Genomic DNA, 20,386 nt, shown 5'->3' with positions numbered 1-20,386 from the left:
CAATGCCGGGGGCCAGGATGCATCCTGGTCAGGGAACTAGATCCCACAGGCCGCAACTGAAGATTCTGTGTGCTAAGACCTGGCACAGCCCAGTAAATGCATTTTTTTTTAATGGCATCATCATTTATTATTTTATCTTCTCAGGAGTGCTGTACACGATCTTCATCTTATATGAGGGGGACTGAAGTTCAGAGAGGTGAAGGGACTCAAAGCTAGTAACTGGACACTGGACTGGCTTGTTGTTGGCTTCCTGTTAAGTGGGATACACAGTATATTTCTTGGAGGTTTTGTTCAGCAGTCTCTATACACCTTCCGCCTCTATACTGTTCAAGTAGTTGTACCAAGTGTGACCTGGTTCCTTAAGAATTCTATTTAATGAGCAAAGAGTCGGACACGACTGAGCAACTGAACCGAACTGATGGGCTAGACACTCCGCGAGGTGATTATACTTGGGTTCTCTCCATTTTACATATGATGAAATTGTTTCGGGAGGTAAAGAAAGTTCTTAAAGATTGGCGAGCTCGTGAGAGGCAGAGCCACGGCTGGATTCCAGGTCTCTGACTCCAACGCCAGAAGGAGCTTTCCCCTCTTGACCAGTGTTTCCCTTTGTCAGCCCCGGGGCTAGAGGGCCACAAGGCTGACTGAACGTATATCAGCTGTTCACAGCGCCCTGGGGCCTGGCACTTCCACGAGACAGCTGTGGCGGTTCCGACCTCTCTGTCCACCCTGCCAAGAAGGCAGGACGGGCGGCCTGGAGGGAAAAAGCCCTCACACTCAAGCTTCGCGACGACACACGCGGCCCCCTGGAAGCCACTCAGTGAGCGCCACCCCTTCCCTCGGGCGGGGCAGACACCGAGGCCCTCCGAAGTCCTGACCCAAGCGGCAGCTCTGGCGTGCGGGCTTGGACCGCGCGCCTCAGGGAGCAGAAACCGCTAGCGGTCCGGCGGAGAGAGCAACGCGGGGAAGCCCAGGTGGCGGCTTCCCTCACGCCCGCACCCCTCACCCGGCACCCCGCGGACGCAGTCGGCGGCGGCCAGCAGCGCCCCTCAGCGGCCGGCCGCGCCCTTCCCGCCTCCGGAAGTGACGCGCAGCTGCTTCGGCGTCCGGGAGGGGCCCCCGACGCAGCCGTGGGGGGCTCGAGAGAGGCGGCGGCCGCGGAGCGACTGGCAGGCTCAGCCGCGGCGAGGAACGCCCAGAGCGCGCGCGCCCGGCGGGTAGCGGCCCTCACGACCCGCGCCGCCGCCGCGTGCGGGGGCGGGGAGGGCGGGGCGCGACGAGCCGCGGCGGCGGCGGCGGCGGCGGCGGCGGCGGGAGATGCGGGCGGCTGCGGGCACCCGGCGGGCTCGGCTCGGCCGCCGGCGCCTTCTCCGGCTCCGCCGCGAGGGTCGCAGCGGCTGCCGCGCCGTCCTCGAGTTCCCGGCGTGAGGAGAGGAGCGTCTTGTTGGAGGCGGAGACCCGGAGGGAGCCCCGCGCGTGGCCTCGGTGAGCGTCCGCGTCTGGGTCCCGCGGTCGCCGCCCCCGCCGGCGGGGCGCCGGGGCGGGGGGCTGGCCGCACCTCAGGAAGCGGGCGCGGGGCCGCGGCGCGCTCCCGAGGGGCCCGGCCCGGCCCGCTGGCGGGCCGGTGGGCGCGGGACAGACCCGCCTTGCTCCCTTCGCCCCTTATTTGGTCCCGCGAGGCCCCTGGGGCCAAAGGTGGCAGTGTTTTTTTATTCTTTTCTTTTTTCGCCGGGGGGGCGGAGGGGAGGGCCCGAGGGGAGCGTCTCTGGCTTTCTGTGGTGACAGGAAGTTGGAAAGTGAAAGCGCAGCGAGTCAGTGCTCACCCGGGCCCGGACTTTGATCTCCCCGGGGGCACGCGGTCTTCCGCGTTTCTTCCTCTCCCCACGCTCATAACTCATCCGGCGTCGACTTTCAGTTCTTTTTCTACTTCTTTCCAGCCAACCCTCTCCCCTCGTTACTTTCCGGTTAGTACACAGCTGCCGCGAGGCTTCTTTCTTGGGAAAACCAGTTGGAAACATCTTTTGGGGGCTGAATGTTAACTGACCTGGGCAGGCAACAGGGGACCTTGTTGACCGAGGTAGTCAAGAGATACAAGGTTGGCTCCCACCCCCCGCCCCCCAGGCTATTGGTATTTGAAGTTTAGGGCTTTTAAAGAAAAAGACTTCAGAGTTTCATCCCTCATCAGAACGGTTCACCCATCTCTTTGGTTGGTGTATAAGATCCTTCTTCCTCTCCTTTTTGCCTTCTTCCACTCACCGTCCCACTGCATGGAAAACTTGGTACTTCAGTATTTAAGACTGTCAGTGGTATTTTCTTTAAAACCTATTGTGATTCAGTTTTCCCCGTCAGTAACTCTCCCCACTTTGATTTTATTTAAACGTTAAAACTGCCTAAGTGGAATCCATTTAGGGAAATGTTTTAAAGTTTTTATTGTAATAGTACACTTTTAGTATTCTGTTGGTATAGAGTACTGAATAGTTAGATACACCAGGTTACTTTTTGACAGATACAAAGATTTTAACTCAAACTTCGCCTTAATGCCTTTTATAATTTGTTTCTGTTTTACTTAAGTAGCACTCTGAATTTGGAGACATTTATTTTTTGGGTCTTAGCTACTGTTTCTGAAAAATAGTTGGGCCATGGGTCACCACAGCAACTGGGCTGTGTGTATGATAAACATGTTTAGGGTGGAAAAGGTTTCGTTTAGTAGAGACTTCCTTTCCCTAATGAGTTACTTCCAATATGCTCCTTCTTTCCTTTTAGCACAGGGATTAATCTACTGTCTTTTAAGTATGAGTTAGTTAGTGTTAGTCGCTCAGTCCTGTCAGACTCTTTGCATGGACTGTGGCCCACCAAGCTCCTCTGCCCATGAAATTCTCCAGGCAAGAACACTGGAGTGGGTTGCCATTTCCTTCTCCATTTTAAGTGTTAGAATCAATTATGTTTTCCATATATAACCCCTCAAAAATCAGATTCCTTCATTTGGATCAGTTAAGTATTTCTCTTCCTCATTATACTACTTCTAAAAAACTCTTTAAAACTGAAATTTTGGGGAAAACTGTAGTTGTGAAAACATTGAGGTTTTCATGAAAAGGTTTTCAAGAAAAAGGATTTGGGTTTCTTTTGATAAGAATAAGAATAAATGTATTAAATATTTGTGTCTCTTTATTTCACCTTTGTAATTTTAAGTAACTTCTGACTGTTTTTACTTTAATCCCCTTTCACAGCTGAAGAAATCGTTGAATTTCATATCAATGGCACACTTTTAGGAACTCAAATGAAGAGGTTCAGCTTATGTGCCCAGTGGTTCACCGCCTTTTCAATCAAAGAATAAACATATCAAAGTTGAATGAGTAAAATATTCCTTTAAAGTACCTGCTGAGGATGTCCATTTTACGTCTTCGTTAGTTTTTCCCAATAGAAGAAAAATTTTTTCCAGTACTTCAGTCCAAAACCACAGTGCCCATTTTCTTTCACAATAATTTTCTATCCTAGACATACTGTCAAGTACTACAGAAGCTTCAGCGTTTTCCACACAGTTAGGTTCTGCCGTGCAGTATCCAACAGCTCCACCAGGATTTGGCTCAGTCCACAGTTGAGTTCAGTTCAGTCGCTCAGTCGTGTCTAACTCTTTGCAACCCCATGGACTGCAGCATGCCAGGCTTCCCTGTCCATCACCAACTCCCGAACTTACTCAAGCTCAATCCACACTCTCCCCTACTAACCGAAGGGAGAGGTGGAAATTAAACCCGCACCACCTTGGGAACACTTCCCATTTGCTCAGGATGACTCTTGTGTGATTGTTGCGGAAATATTCACTGTTATTTCTGTCGTTTTGTACGTATTGCTTAGCCATTATAAACCTGTAGGGCTCAAGCATTATCTGCAAGATAGGCATAAAACTCTAGGATTTGGTTTGGGGAATTTTTCCAAAAACAAAGGAAATTATAGGCACCAAACCTGTAATAGTCTTGATATTCCAGTTCTCTGCTTGTCTGTCCTTTCCCTCCTCCCCTCCTCCTAGCTTCGGCATCGTCACCATCATCGTCTCTCTCACACATACACTGCTGTAAGCATTCTTAACATGAAGATGGTGTCTGGAAATGTAAAGACTTGGGTTCTTTGGTTAAGCTGAAATTTACTAGGGAATAGTTGTAACAGATTTAGACTAACAAATTGTTTAAGTGGGAAATATATATAGTTTAAAAGTAACTTACCATGACAGTCACCATTAGAAGAAAAGCCTCTCTGGTAAATTAAGAGAAATGACAGGGGACCCCTCCCCCCCAACTATACTTGATGGATATAGTATAAAACCACTGTTTTAATCCAGCTTAAGTGAGGCTCTAGAAAGCTGTTTTCTAGTGAACATGGTTATTTAGCATTAAAGTAGCACTTCATATTTGTACATTATTGTCAGTTATTATCTAACAATGTAATACAATGTAATACTTCTTTATAATCCTAGGTAATGTGAATGCTCTTATCCATCTAGGAAAGTGGTTTCCCTTGGGGACAGAGTACATGACTGTGATGAAAGAGACTTGGATTCATGGCCTCAGTTTCTCTGTTAACTCCCTAACTTTGGGAGGCATCTCCCTTTTTGTATTCTTAATTATTTTCTCATCTCTACTTTTGGACGACAGTATCTCTGTATAACCAGCTTCAAATTTATGACAATAATAGGAGGACATTTTGAATGTCTCAGAAAAATTACTGAGATATCTTACGATATAGTTGCTCATCTCTGGCCTTTTTGAAAGCAGACATCGTTGACTTAAGGATCCCGTCCTTTGTGAGTTGTGCATTGTTAGTGTTAGGTTTCTCAGGCCTAACTTTCGTGTTGTTTGGAGTGTTTGTTTTTAACGTTTTTATTGAGATATATTTCACATAGAGTAAAATTCGCTTGAAGTGTACAGTTCAGTGGTTTTAGTATATTCCCAGAGTTGTATCGCCACTACCACAATCTAAATTTAGAATGTTTTCATCACCCCATTAACAGTCACTCCCCTTTTCTTTTCCATACCCATCCCCCATTCCCAGCCCTAAGCAACCACCAGTCTGCTTTATTTTTGCCTATGCAGATTAATGGCTGGTTTCTCTCCCTTAGCCTAATGTTTTCAAGGTTCATCCATTGAACTAGCCCATATCAGTACTTCATTCATTTTTCTGGCTAATATTCCGCTATGGGGTTATATGGAGGCTTTCCTGATAGCTCAGTTGGTAAAGAATTCGCCTGCAATGCAGGAGACCCTGGTTCAACTCCTGGGTTGGGAAGATGTGCTGGAGAAGGGACAGGCTACCCAGTGCAGTATTCTTGGGCTTCTCTTGTGGCTCAGCTGGTAAAGAATCTGCCTGCAATGTGGGAGACCTGGGTTCGATCCCTGGGTTGGGAAGATCCCCTGGAGAAGGGAAAGGCTATGTTTTGCTTGTCTGCTCATCAGTTGATGGACATCTGGGTAGTTTATACTTTTTTGGATATTATGAATACCACTCTGAACGTTCCTGCATATAAATGTCTGTGTGGACATATATTTTCATTTCTCTGGGACATATACCTAGGAGTGTAATTACTGGGTCATATGCTAACTCTGGGGAACTGCTGCAACTGTTTTCCAAAGTGGCTGTACCAGTTTACATTCCCATTGGCAATGTATGAGGGTTTCACTTTTCTCCACGTTTTAGCCAATACTTATCATCTGTCTTTTTTGTTTGGCTGCACTGGGTCTTCCTTGCTGTGTCTTCCTTGCTGGGTCTTCTCTCTAGCTGTGGTGTGTGGGCTTCTCATTGCGGTGGCTTCTCTTGTTGTGGGGCATGGGCTCAGTGTTGTGGTGCACAGCTAGTTACTCTGAGGCATGTGGAGTCTTCGGGGATCGAACCCACGTCCCCTGCATTGGCAGGCAGATTCCTAGCCACCAGGGAGGTCCATCACCTACCTGCCTTTTTGATCATAGCCATCCTAGTAGGTGTGAAGCAGTATCTTGTGTGGTTTTGCTCTTTATTCCCCTAATAACTAGTCACATCTTTTCATGTGCTTAGTGGCTACCTGTATTACTTTTTGGAGAAATGTCTTTTCAAATCCTTTGCTTATTTTCAATTTTTTTAAATTGTAAGAACTCTTTATATTTTTTTGATGAAGGAGCCTTATTATTTGAAAATGCTTTCTTTCATTCCAAGGATTGTCTTCTCATTTGATGGTATTGTTTACAGCACAAAAGTTTTAATTTTTGCTGTTGTCCAATTTATCTGTTTTTATAGTATTTTAACAGAATTGATTTGACTTAGTTTCTGTTCTGATCCAGTGAGATCTAATTCACAGACTGAAAACAGGAATGTTTTGTGTATGTGTGTGTATGTGTAAAGTTCCCTTATAGACGTTTTAGGATGTGCTTATGTATATTTGGCCAGAGTTTCCACCCTAAGATTTCTTTCTTAGAAACAAGATGTTTTAAAGTTTTTGTGAGGAAAATAACTTTGAGAGAACATTTCCCTGCCGCTCCATTGCCTAAACCAGTGGTTATTAACTGAGATGATACTGTCTCTCAGAATGTTTGGCAATGTGTGTAGACATTTTAATTGCCAAATTGGGCAGGAGATGTTAGTGGCATCTGGTTGGTAGAGGCCAGGGATGTTAAACTGCAATGCCAAAACAGCCTCCAAGAACAAAAGAATTATCTGGAGAACAAAAGAATTATCTGGCCCAAAATATCAATAGTGCTGAATTTAAGAAAGACTGGCCTAAACAGGAAGATCTTAAAACTTGAGATATTGAAAGGTTTTTCAGTTCAAATCTTGATAATCAAATAAAGGTTGCTAATCAAATAAAAGGATCTGTGTATAGGTGGACTTCCTGTGGACAGAATGGTGGCAGAACTTGTAAATCAGGGAACATTCTGCTGAGTTTTCAGTGCTGTCAACTTATACGAAAATTACATTTATTATAATGGAAACTATTCCCCCTATCTCTGGGCCACCCTGAGACACACAGAACATCCTGGCATATAAATCAACTGGGCTAGTATAGATAGATGCTGAAATGGCGGTCACCTCAGAGAATATGGAGAAGGAAATGGCACCCCACTCCAGTACTCCTGCCTCGAAAATCCCATGGACAGAGGAGCCTGGTAGGCTACAGTCCAAGGGGTCGCAGAGAGTCGGACATGACTGAGCGACTTCACTTCAGAGAATATGACGATGAGTTGTTTTTTTAATATTTATTTATTTAGCTGCACCAGGTTTGAGTTGTGACATGCAGATTCTTAGTTGGGGCATGTGTGCCCAAGTTCTCTGACCACAGACCAGACCAGCCCCCCTGCATTGGGAATATCGAGTCTTAGCCCCGGGGCCCCCAGAAGTCCCGACAGTGAGTTTTTAAGATAAAATTTAGTAACAGTGATACTGCACTGGTTGGCATTCATCAGTCTGCTCCTGTAATTTATGAAATTAGCTTTATCTCATAGCAAGACTTTTCTTAAGCAGTATTGCATGTTTAAGAGTTTGGGTCTGTATTCAGATTGCCTGGGTTTAAATCTCAGCTCCACCATTTACTTATGTGAGCTTAGACAAGTTACTTAACTCCGTAATGAATCAGTTTTTTCACATATAAAATGAGGCTGCAGTAGTATCTGTCTTAAGGATTCTTGTGGGATGAAATGAACAATTAATAGTCTAATGCATTTAAAGTGCTTAAAACAGTATGTGATACAGTGTTGCCTCTTTCAGCTCATTGCTATGGACAGTGCTATCACCCTGTGGCAGTTCCTCCTTCAGCTCCTAAAGGAGCCTCAGAACGACCACATGATCTGCTGGACCTCTAATAATGGGGAGTTCAAGCTTTTGCAGGCAGAAGAGGTGGCTCGACTCTGGGGCATTCGAAAGAACAAGCCTAATATGAATTATGACAAACTCAGCCGAGCCCTCAGATACTACTATGTGAAGGTAATACACGTCCACCTCGAAACAAAAATTGTTCCTTCTCTTCTGTTGAGGTTAGACATACTAATGTTGTGGTTTGTTCAGTTATTAAAGTAACTTTTTAATTGAGGTGTAATTGACATATTGCTTTTGAGTGTACAGCATAATGATGCAATATTTGTACGCATTGTGAAATGATCACTGTTTTGGTTTTAACTCAATTTATTTTACAGCTTCAGCAGCTTGGAATTAGAATAAAAGATGTAAATGTTCTAAGTGTATTTCTGCAAATTCATATTCAGTACCGGACTCCTATGCACATATTTTATTCCTAATTGCAGTTGTCTTTAAATAAAAAATGATTATAGAGTTAGAATAAGGAAAAGGAAATTTGAAATTCTTCAGCATAGATAAATACTCTTGTTTATATCATCAGATCAGATCAGATCAGTCGCTCATTTACTTTAAAAATTATCTCATACTGTTTTTTTAGATGTACTTAATTTTTACTGTTTAGTTTAACTCAGAACACAATACCTTAAAGAATAACTGTTAATACCTAGATTTGATTTCTTAGTTAAAATTTTTTTGTAATTTCTAATTATTTTGAATACATTCTTGGGCACGGAAGTAAAATAAAATGCTCAAATGAAGAGAATTAGAGTGAGAAGCTGGGATCTTAATTTCTTTCACCTTTGAGTGTTGATATTATCAGCTTTCCTGTGTGGAGAGATGAGGTAAGAAACAGCTCGAGTTTCTGAAGGAAGTAGGAACCTTAGAAGTAATGTTCTAAATTCCTTTTGCTTCCTGAGGATATGAGTGTTTTTGTACCTTTGGAGTTAAGCAATTAAAATCTTTCAGCTTTTATGCAACATATTAGTTCAGTTGTTAATAAGACATTTAAATGTTTTTAACTTGTACTCCATAATGGTCGGAACTGTGTTTGGTATGGCTGGATAAATTTAGGTGATTTTGAAGTTTTCAACTAAACTACCTATCAAATAGAAAACCCCATTCAGTCAGCTTTCTCATGATCTTTGAGGGGGTGGAGTAAAGTTTTAACAAATGCTTAAGAAAAGTTTAAGAAAGTCTGAGTGCTTATTTTATTTATCTACAGAATATCATTAAAAAAGTGAATGGTCAGAAGTTTGTGTACAAGTTTGTCTCATACCCAGAGATTTTGAACATGGACCCAATGACAGTGGGCAGGGTTGAGGGGGAGTGTGAAGCTTTAAGCCTCAGTGAGCTCAGCAGCAGCAGTTCCAAAGATGTGGAGAATGGCGGGAGAGAGAAGCCACCACAGCCTGGTGCCAAGACCTCGAGCCGCAATGACTACATACACTCCGGCTTATATTCTTCTTTTACTCTCAACTCTTTGAACTCCTCCAATAGGAAGCTTTTCAAATCTATAAAGGTTGAGAATCCGGCTGAGAAATTGGCAGAGAAAAAGTCTCCTCAGGAGCCAACTCCATCTGTTATCAAATTTGTAACAACACCTTCTAAAAAGCCACCAGTTGAATCTCCTGCTGCCTCCATTTCAGCTGGCCCGGGTATTTCTCCATCTTCAGAAGAAACTATCCAAGCGTTGGAGACTTTGGCTTCCCCCAGACTGCCTTCCTTGGAAGCACCAACTTCTGCATCAGGAGTGACTGCCCCTTTTACCACCACACCTCCTGTTTCGTCCGTGTCCCCTCTGCAGGAGCCTCCTAGAACTCCTTCACCACCGCTGAGTTCCAACCCAGACATGGACACGGACATGGAATCAGTGGCTTCTCAGCCAATGCAGCTTCCAGAGAACTTGTCCCTGGAGCCTAAAGACCAGGATTTAGCTTTGCTAGAAAAGGACAAAACAAATAATTCATCGAGGTCCAAGAAGCCCAAAGGGTTAGAGCTGGCACCAACCCTTGTGATCACGGGCAGTGATCCAAGCCCACTGGGAATATTAAGCCCATCTCTCCCTACAGCTTCTCTTACGCCAGCGCTTTTTTCACAGGTAACATTCTCTTTCCTTTTAGTGCCACCATTTATCTTGTTTTTTCTCATCTTTTAAAACAAATCCAGAATTTATAACCTCAGTTCTCATTCTTCTACATAGTAGTTTTGCTTTAGAGAGTTTATATGTGACCCTGTGAAAGTAACCTAATTTTTCCACTTTGTCCTAAAGAAAATAAGTATATTCTATCTCTCTCTCTCTCTCTGGTGGAGGCGGGGGGTGGTCTTATAAAACAACAGTGACAATCTCACGTTAGAAAATAACAGATCCTGCGGACCTTAATAAACATGGTGTGATGTTGAATAACAAGTTTTACAGTTAGCTAACATTAGCTATTTCTTAACTTTTTCGTCTCATAGAACATTTAAACACATACCTACTCATTGTTAAGGGGAAAGCATAGTTGTGACTCAGTTACCCATTATTTTTCCATACTTGAATTCAGATTGGTTTTATTTTTCTATTTGACAAAGATTGTACGAGAAACAGTTTAGAAAATACTTTGACCTTTTTCTTTTCTGGGTTGTAAAAGTAATTTCCGACTGTTTCCTGAGGATAAGATTTCAGACTTGGAGATATTTGGAATGGAGAATAGGACAATATTTGGGTTCAGGGCTAATTGTGTATTATTACAAGGATAAAACATAATCCTGATAAGCCATTTAGTTATATTTTTGGCTTGTATATTGCAGACACCCATCTTACTGACTCCAAGCCCCTTGCTCTCCAGTATCCACTTTTGGAGTACTCTCAGCCCTGTTGCTCCCCTGAGTCCAGCCAGACTACAAGGTGCTAACACACTTTTTCAGGTAAGTTACACAGAAGCTTGTCTTTTGTAACTGGGGTATGGTAAATGAACAGAGAGGCAAAAAGGCAAAACTTCTATTTAAAAAGTGTTCCTTAGATTTACTTTTGAATTTCTAAGTGTTAATTTTCTGGCCCACACATAACTCAGATAAATATTCACAGCAGAGTTTCCTTTTCATTGTTTACTATTCCATACATTTGAATTAGACTAAGAATTGTTCAATACTGTAGTAGATTTTGAGCTCATCCAGTTTTTTAAATCATTTTAAATGCTGGACATCCTCTTTTCTAAAAAAGTGTGTGTGTGTGTGTGTGTATGTATATATATTTGGGGGCATTCTCTGCACATAGATTTCCCCTTTTAACCGAGGATTTTTTTTTTTAATAGAAAAAACTCTTGAGAATAGTATTATCAAATACTCCCATTTTCCTGTCACTCAGAACTGATACTCATCAGCATTTTAAATATGCATGTATATATTTAAAAAATGAATATTGCATTACCTCTTAACGAAAATCTTATTAAGAAAGATCTCATAGCTGTAAACCATTATTTTGCCTAAACTATCTAGACTTTATAACTTGGTCAGCTTTCTTATATTGATTCATTCACTTATTCCAGGGTGACTCCCTGGGAGATTTTCTTAGATTTTGTAATTTAAATTTTCATTTGTTCTTTTGAAAATGAAATGGTAAGGGGTGGGGAAAGAAAAAAAATTGTTTAAATCTTTCTACTAATGCAATTACTTTTGCAGAAGCTTCTAAATTGCTGAATAGAAAGAGTATGGAAAATTTTCCATATTTTCCTTTTACATTTTTGTTTGCCTCTCACAAAGAGATAATTGATGTATATAGAGAAAGCCATAGTGCTCATGTAGCTTCAGCCTGGAATCTCCATACAGATTTGGTCTCAGAATACATGATGGGGAGTGCTTTTTTAGGATGAGCACACTGCAACTGTTTGCAGCAGGTATGAGATGGGCATCTCCTCCTGGACCTCTTTTTGACAGTCTGTGATTTGCTATATGACTGAATTGTGCCTGCTATCATTTACTGAACTTTCATTCGAAGTCAGGTGTGAACCTGTGTACTTTAGCATCTAAGGAAAAGTATAGATTTGTTCTTTACATTCCATCAAGGTAGGCTGGAGAGTGTTAATATGTAAGACAAACATTTTTTTTTACAGTTTTTGTGACATCATATTGTTCCATGATAAACAGTCAGTGCCTTTGTCCTGTGAGCCACTGCAGGTGCTGCTGTGTTCTGCCTTAGGGAATGTAACAGGGACAGAAAGTGAAGTTTAGGATTGCATAATAGGATGATAATGTGTTTTATTTTCTTTCTCAGTTTCCTTCTGTGCTGAACAGTCATGGGCCGTTCACTCTGTCTGGCCTGGATGGACCTTCTACCCCTGGCCCATTTTCCCCAGATCTACAGAAAACATAACCTATGCACTTGTGGAAGGAGAGAATCAAGGCATAAGGAAAGAGAAAGACATTCAACACGATTACATTTAAAGTGAGGGATTGATACTTCACAATGCTGATAATAGACTGTTATGATTTCTGCCGTTCCCCATTAAAATGCTTTTTAGGATTCCCTTTGAATAGGACTCAAGGTAGACTGTATATAAAAATGCCTTAATTGGAGTCCAAACTCCACCTTCCTCTTTCTTTCTTTTTAAAAAATATTTTGAACCTTGTGTTAAGGAAATTTTTAATGGGGTTTAGCAGCAAGCTATGCTTTGCAAGAGAATTAAGAACAAAGTTATTCCTCTTGCCTTATTGGGACCCTTTGGCAGTTGTGCTTTGAGCATATTATATAAAGAAATACTAGTTAAATGAAATTAGCCTTATCTTTAGGACTTACATGTGCTCTGTTGAATGCTAAAAGTGAGTTGTGCATAAGCAGTGGAGGAAAAAGAATCATTCCTATTCACACGAAATAAGAATGGAGCAGGACTATTGGGGATATTCTGTTTTGCTGTGAAGTATAATCTATGTAAGCAACTCCACAAACAGTTACCTTATTTACATTTATTCAGGGTGGTTCCCTTAGCCCTATGTATGATCTTGCCTGAATCTGAACAGAGCATGGAGCTAGTTTATTCCCACATAAGATTTTTAAACCTGGGGCTTAAGGCAGTATTTGGAACAAACAGTGAGAATATGGGGCCTCATATCTGGCACAGAAATGTCATCTGCTGGTATGATTCCACACCCATGGAATACTTATGGTAAATGATGGCTTTTAGGGGGATGAACCTGGGATTTGAGAGTCTGAGGCATCTCTAAATCAAGGATTCAATTGAAAAAACTTGAAACATGTAGGCGTTTCCCAGTTAGAAGATACCCATTGTGAAGGACCTTTTTTTCTGTTCGTTTTATCCCATTTCGTACTATTTATTTATCTTTTAAATTTAAAGTTGTTGGAGGTTATGATAGTTTTAATTAGGAAGATGAAATGCAAAGTGAACTCTTTAAATCTGTAGTGAAGTAAAAATACACTTGTTTTTTTTTTTTTTTAAATTAGGAAGTAGCAAAGCTCATCTGGAAGTGCTCATACATAGGGACTGGATTATTCATATTAGTAGTGAAAAATGTAGGCCTTCATCTCTGCCAGATTTGTGAAATGTTAGCATATAGTCATCACTGCCAGGTACAGACAGATTTGTTGAACCCCTAAGCTGATTTGATGCCAACATCACAGTGGAGTCTTTTGAAAAATTTGGCTTTAAAGTCCAGGATTAGATGATACGCTGCAGCCACCCCTCCGCCATCACCCCTGCCCATTAAACTACTCTTTTAAGCCTAGAAATAGTTCCTATAATTGAACAACTTGAACTAAATGGTATACGAAAGTAGTAAAGGACTTGAGGGCTCAAAGTGACACTGCTATAAACCAGCATCTCCCAGTTGTATATGTTTGCTTGAAATTTGTTTTATACAGGATAGAGAAACTCTGGTATAAGATGCCTGTGCTAGTTCATTAGTAGCAGAAGGATGGTATTCAGGGAGCTGCCTTTATATTTGTAGTGTTGGAGACCTGTTACTGTTTAATTGGTGGTTATCAGCTGAAAAGTTCTGTTCCTGAGATGTGCAATAGTAGTGTTTGTACTGTTCAATAGTGATGGGGAACAGACATACTGGATTTTTTCTCCCACATTGAATCATGTAGTTTGCATGCTTTTTTGAAATCAGACTGCTCAGCAGCGCTTTGGACTAGTTTTATTAGGTTAATTCACATTTTATACATTAGATAAGTAAATATTGATGGCTTGATTTAGTCTTTAAAATTTTGAAAGCACAAAAAGTATTTTATTTTGAATCAAAGGAGAAAAGCCATTGGTTTGTTTTCACAGATAGTATCTTTGATAACGAACTGTTTCAGTAAAAGGGTGCCTGGGAACCAACAGCACTATTAAAACTCAGTCAAAGCAACTTCCTAGGAACCAGTTTTAGTGAGTCCTCTGCCTGTAAACCTCTCCTGGAAGTCTCTGAGAGGTGTGGGCCTTACGAGGTTGATGATGATCTGCTTTTTCTTTGAGATAACTATTTAGGGGAAGCTGGTGTGTGTGTGTGTGTGTGTTCATGTTTTTAAGTGAAATAAAACTGCAACCATAGTGAAGTGTATGAGGCAGGCTGTTCTATTTGTAAACTACCTCCTTCCTGGGAAAGTCTGATTTTGAAACATCCACAGAGTTCTTCTTAGCATCAAAAGGTGACATACCACTTCAGATCAGTATTCACTGGAGAGGCTTATATTTGGTAGCTGTAGCTGGTATCCATCACTAGTCACTTTGCCAGGATGAATGCTGGTAGGCAGAAGTAGCCCAGGTTAAAATAGGAGAGCAGGTTTAGTGAACTTTTGCAGCTTCTGCTGTGATTAGCTTAGCTTTTCATTTGCTCTGGCCGGTATCTAAATCAGTTGTGTGCTGGAAGGTGTTTAACTACCAGGCTGTCTGAAGGGGAAAAGGCCTTAAATTGTAGCATTTGCTGAGTTCATTCTGTGGTGTAAGTGACTCCCCTGTGGCTGACTTCAGGCCACCACCTTGGAGCTGAGAAGGGATGCCCACAGGGGGCTCAGGTCCACACACTCAGCCAGTGAACCACTGCATTTATTCTGCCCTTGGGTGGATTGTCACCTAATTTCTAAAATAATTTTTTCCTTTTGGTTTGTCATAGTGCTTTTGTGATGTAATACTCTTCATGGCCATTTTTGTATTCAAACAAAGGTGGAAACTTCCATTGATTTTTGAAAAAATTTATACATGATGGAAGAATCCAAAAACCCTCAAAAGATCAACCTTAAGCTTCTTAGAGTTAAAAGTTAAAATATAGGTTTAATTTTTCTGTATTTTGGTGGCTAAAATACAGGTAATGTGACTTTTTCTTTAGATTTTGATGGGGAAAATAAGCCCATGAGCCTATATAGTAAAATGGAACTGGATTATTATTTTTTTTTTTTTACACTGGATTTTTTTTTTTTTTTTTTTACACTCAAAGAATTCCTTGAAGATTTACATACTCTATTAGAGATCAAAAAAAAAAAGAGGGCTAGACTGACTGTTCAATCTATTTTACACGGCATGATTTCTAGTTTTTTCATCCTGTGTGTCACTTAGGTTTGGAGGGACATGTAGGTCAGAGGCTTGGAACTCTGGAGCCGAAACTGCAGGCTGTTGATGTTACACTGTACTGTCCACTCTGATGACAGTATTTCCTGCTGATCTCAGAACTTGTGTTACGATCCTGAAGTTCTCAAAGTCAGTTCTAATGAATTTAGGCCCATTAGAGCCACTCCTTGGCATTTCAGAGAAACATTCTCTAAGCTTTTTGAACACACACCTTGATCAATAAAAGGCTTTGAACACAATCCCCTATTGCAAATTTGTGTGTATGTTTGTTAGGTTATGTACTGCTAAACACAAAAACAGAAATTAAGGATGATATAAAAATAAATCTTGAGTAGAAATTCTGATGTTCTTCCTGCGTCCAGTAGATTGTGTTGTGCACCCTCTGGGGCACACTCTGCTTTAAAGACCCCTGACTCAGCATATTGTTCCTCAGTCTGATCTTGAAAAAAAAAGTTTTGGTTGTGATATATGGGGAAATCCTTTACATATTTGATCTGATTTTTATGTAAAATCTCTAGAAGAGATTAGGAACTTTTCAGCAGAGCTTGTCATCAGCTTTCTGAAATTTGCTCTTTCTTTTTCATACGTTGGTAAATAACCATTACCAAATGTTTTACAGAGCTTCGTGCTTACTGTTTGTTGACAGTGTGGCTGTCTCTTTTCCTTTTCATATTAGGTGACTTTAAAATTTACTGGCCATTCACAAATTTCTTTTGGCCTTATTATTATTATATTTTACCAACACTTTCAGAATTACTTCAAGTTGCTTTGTTTTAAAATACATAACAACTCCATTTTCTTGCTGCATTACTCAGTTTTTATTATTATTATTTTGGTAACATTTTGGTGTCTGAAGAAATACTTTCTTGATGAGCCTGTTCTGTGTATCACTTCATTTACTGTATATATATTTTATTTGCCTATGCCAGAAATGTAGAGTTGTGCTGAGGTACCATTCTTAGCTATGTAAACAAGTATGGTGACAAGTGTAGGTCTCTGTGCAGAAGCCTGGAGTTCTGAGTGAAGGACCGCTTTCCAGTAGGAAAGCTAGACTCCTCACAAAGTTGGTGGTCTGTTATCTGAGGGTGTGATAGGCCGGAATTGAGAAGTTAATTGTTCAATTCATAGTAATGAAGTGGAGGCCAGCCATGATTGTTCCAGCCAGGTACTCTGACCAGAGAATCAGTTGGGTGGAAAGTGTTTTGTTAGTTATCTTCCTGGTTTTGGGTCAGCAGAGTGTTTTGTTACTGTATTTAATGCTGCTTGCATTGCCTGAAACAAGGTGTCTGTTATTCTTCTGTGTCAACAGAACTGTGCTTACTGAGGTTGAAGTTTTAATCTTAGAATCTAGAATTCTTGTGGGTGGTGGTGTATTAAGCAAGAAGAGAAGGCGGTTTGATTTCATTTCTCGTACTTGGTGGAACCTGTTAGAAGGAAAGTCATGTTTTTACCTGTAAATGGAGCAGATCTGAAAAGGTGAGTTGTTGATGTAGTATAAATGTTCCATTTGAAGCTGCCGGTTTCTTCAAGCTCCTTTTCTAGAAGAAAAAAAAAAATTGTGATAGATTGACAGCCTGGCAGAAAACAGTGATCTCTAGGGTGCTGTGATCTGCACTTAGCCATTATGAAAATGGAAATGAGAGTGGTTTATCTGAGAGGGGCAAGGTAGCTCTAAGCTTTCTATAGAAACCAGGAGATTCAGGCAGTTGTTAACATTTTCAGTGATACCTTTAACAAGAAAATTTATGAGGGATACAATCCAGCATAGAAAGTCTCTTGAACTCTAATCTTTTGAGTATAATACACATCAAGAAGTTTTATGAGGCTTAAATTTTTATTTTAAAATATTTAATTGGGAAACCAGAGCATTTTTTTCCAAGTCATTCTGATTGGCTGAGTGCATGTGTATGTGTACTGATTATTGACTTGAGTATGTGTTTGTATGTATGTGTGTAAATAAATCTATGTTTCAGAGGGAACATGGTCATCCTACTCTAGGATGGTTCCTAGGCTATTTTATACTAAAACTTCAGAAAAAAATTGGCTGCACTTTGCAGTTGTCACTTTTTAAAAAATAAATGCCTTGCACATTTCCATTTTTTTAAATGCATAGAATCATAGGCCTTAAAAATTGCTTGTCAACATTTTAGAAATTCTGTATAGTGCTACCTGTGATATACTTTAAGCAAAGTCACCATAAACTGTTCTCTTACGTTCATGTATTATTGAGCAAATAAGGATGTTCTTTCTATAAATTTCTACATTTTTGTGTAAAATCCTTGCTATATTGTGTTCTAAGTTTCTCAGAGAGGATGTTTATACCAGATGTAGTATTTCTAAAATACAGCTCTAACCATGACTGAGCTAGTGGTGGAGAGATTCTGGCACTGTAGCCTGTTTATCCTTTTGAACTATACATAGAAAGCATTCACAGAAACCTCAGAGTATCTTGGGCTGCATGTTCTTAGTTTTGCCTTGTTTCCCATCTCATCAGGGCCCATGCTGGTTCTTGTCCCCTCCAAGGATTATGAGCCCTGCGAAGACAAGGCCTGGGATCTTCTGGACAAGTTTGGGGGGTGGGGGTGCCCTGTGGTTGGGCCTGACTTCTAGTTGGTGGAATCGTTCAAGCCTGCCTAGAGTTCAGGGGTGGGAATGCCATGTACTGGTATGACATTCATTACTTGGCACTTTGGGGGCACCATTATTAGCACTGTTTCATTTTTTAATAACTGGAAGCACTTAATGATTATTTTGTTTAATTTCAACTTAAGGATATTGAGGGTCAGGGACGTTAAGGTTTATTGTTTATACTTTCTGGAACTTAAGACTATTTGGATAAGGGATAAATGGATTACCCAGTGAGCCATTCTAGGCCCTGCAAGGTATGCTCTTTTGACTAGGATGCTTTAAAAAATTTACAATCTTTTAATATTGTGCTTTTGTAAAAATGTATGACTTTTAATAATTTGCAGTTGGTGCATTATACTCAACTTTGTGAACTTGCCAACTTTCTTTTCTGTTTAATCATTGTTGCTTATTGTCTATCATGTAGGGGACATAGTTCCTTCTAAGACATTTCATACTTTTTGTTTTTGATGGCAGTATTACCAAGGGTGTTTATGTGTACATTACATTCATTGCTTATGTGATAAAGGAACACCAACATATTGTATGAATTTCCCTGTTCAGTATTAGTGAAATTAAGATACATATATGTGAAATTAACTAAGATGCATATATGTAAAGGCAGAAATGAATACAACTAATTTTTGATTACTTGAGGCCTATTTATTTGGTTTGGCCATTCAGCCTTTTCTAGTCACAATCATAGGTATTTTTTTCACTTTTACCTTCTAGCAGTTTCATTTATCTTTGTGGGTAGAGAAGATTAAATATGAAACTCAGTCCAGTCATTTTGCTACTGATGGGCTTTGGATTGAGGCAAATACAATTTTCGACTAAAACTAGATTTTTAGAATGAAAAAACTTTTCACTAGATAATCAAGTTGACTTTTTAAAAAAGTGTACAATCTTGTGTTTTGAAGAACAAATAATTTTCTATGAGTCCTACTGGATCTTCAAGTGTGGACATCACTTGAAAATTAAATAATGTTAAACTTTTGATTTTCACCCACTGAATCTGTAAGTCAGAAAGAAAAAGCACGTCTGCTCTGGTGTTAACACACAGAGACGCATCCTTTACATCATGTGTCTCAGCTTGCCTCTGTGGTAATGAGAACTTGTCAGGGTGCTCTCCTCAGACCTTGATTCTTTCAGCTGTGAAGACAGTTACTTCATTGTTTATTTTTCTCCTTGTTTATTCTGTTGAAATCTGTCTCTCATAATATCTAGTATCCTCTACTCTTGTATAAACAGAATACTTACATAGAATGCCAGTGTACACCTACCTACCCAAAAGACTGCATTACTGCTAAAGTGTCATTAATAATTTGTCTTGATTAACTTCAGTGTAACTTACATGAGGGAGACCTTCAAAGTATTAAAACCACATTTCTTTTCTTTTTCCTAAAACAATTCAAGTGACGGTAACTGCCTACACATTTATTAAAATCACATCAATCATTGATGCAACTGGAGAGAGACTGCCACCTCTCTAGCCGAGCAGTCTGACTTACCTGTTGGGAAACTAAGGAGTGTTGTCTTAAGGTGATTAAGATTAGCCAGAGCCTTAGTTCTACGTGTGTGTGGCAGAGAAATTTTACAGAATCTAGGTTGGTGAGGAAGAGCCTGCGCTGACACTTTGAGGGCTTCAAAATATGCTGCTTTTAAGAGGAAAAAGTGTAGTTAATACTCAGTGCATCTCCAGACAGAGTAAGGGATTGCTCTGAAAACTAATCAGGTGATCTTTGTTTTCTATTGCTTCAAGTTTTATACAAAATATTGTTAAATTCTGTAATGATGATATGCATCTTTTTAGAAAGATAATACATTTTAAAAAACTATTTTATGTAAGAACTGACAGAGGAATTTGCTTTGTATAATGGCAAGCTGGCTTTAAGAAAGCACTGTATCAAATTTACTAGTCCAAAATTATATAGATATGTTAATAGATGTATGTGCAACTAGATATGGACAATTGTATTTTTTTAAATAAATATTTTTAATAAAATGACTTTCTGAATTACTTCCCTCCTTTCTCATCTATTGAGGTGGTCTCTATGTATTAAATTTCCATCTGTGCCAAATGTGGATAAGGAAAGTTCAGCTTTTCCAAAGGTTATCATTAAAACCTGGCCTTCAGCTATTTGATATATATCTACATTAAAATATTTAAAGCCTGTGTTGAGATAGGTAGTGAAAAGAGGAAATTGTAAAATGATTGTTGATATAAAAAGGAATTAAAAGAATACTAACTGGCTAGAAAAATTATTTGCCTTGTGAAATCTTTTTATTTTGCTTTTAAATTTTACTCACATTTTTCAGTTCAGTTCAGTTCAGTTCAGTCACTCAGTCATGTCCGACTCTTTGTGACCCCATGAACCGCAGCACGCCAGGCCTCCCCGTCAATCAATGACTCC

The 20,386-nt window shown here is 40.3% G+C and overlaps 1 protein-coding gene across 1 annotated transcript; it reads left to right on the top strand.

The window, feature by feature from the left end:
- The first annotated feature begins 1,342 nt into the window (after positions 1-1,342).
- Positions 1,343-19,980, top strand: ELK4 (ETS transcription factor ELK4). Its single transcript, XM_070767820.1, has 5 exons — positions 1,343-1,482; positions 7,720-7,935; positions 9,029-9,904; positions 10,597-10,713; positions 12,059-19,980. Exons 2-5 carry the CDS (start codon positions 7,729-7,731, stop codon positions 12,155-12,157), a joined length of 1,299 nt encoding a protein of 432 aa, XP_070623921.1. The 5' UTR covers positions 1,343-1,482; positions 7,720-7,728; the 3' UTR covers positions 12,158-19,980.
- The last annotated feature ends 406 nt before the right edge of the window (positions 19,981-20,386 follow it).

Source organism: Bos indicus, chromosome 16, assembly GCF_029378745.1.
Source record: "Bos indicus isolate NIAB-ARS_2022 breed Sahiwal x Tharparkar chromosome 16, NIAB-ARS_B.indTharparkar_mat_pri_1.0, whole genome shotgun sequence".
Classification (NCBI taxonomy): Eukaryota; Metazoa; Chordata; class Mammalia; order Artiodactyla; family Bovidae; genus Bos; species Bos indicus.
The sequence above is the reverse complement of the archived record's forward strand: the minus strand, read 5'-3'. Positions and strand labels throughout refer to the sequence as shown.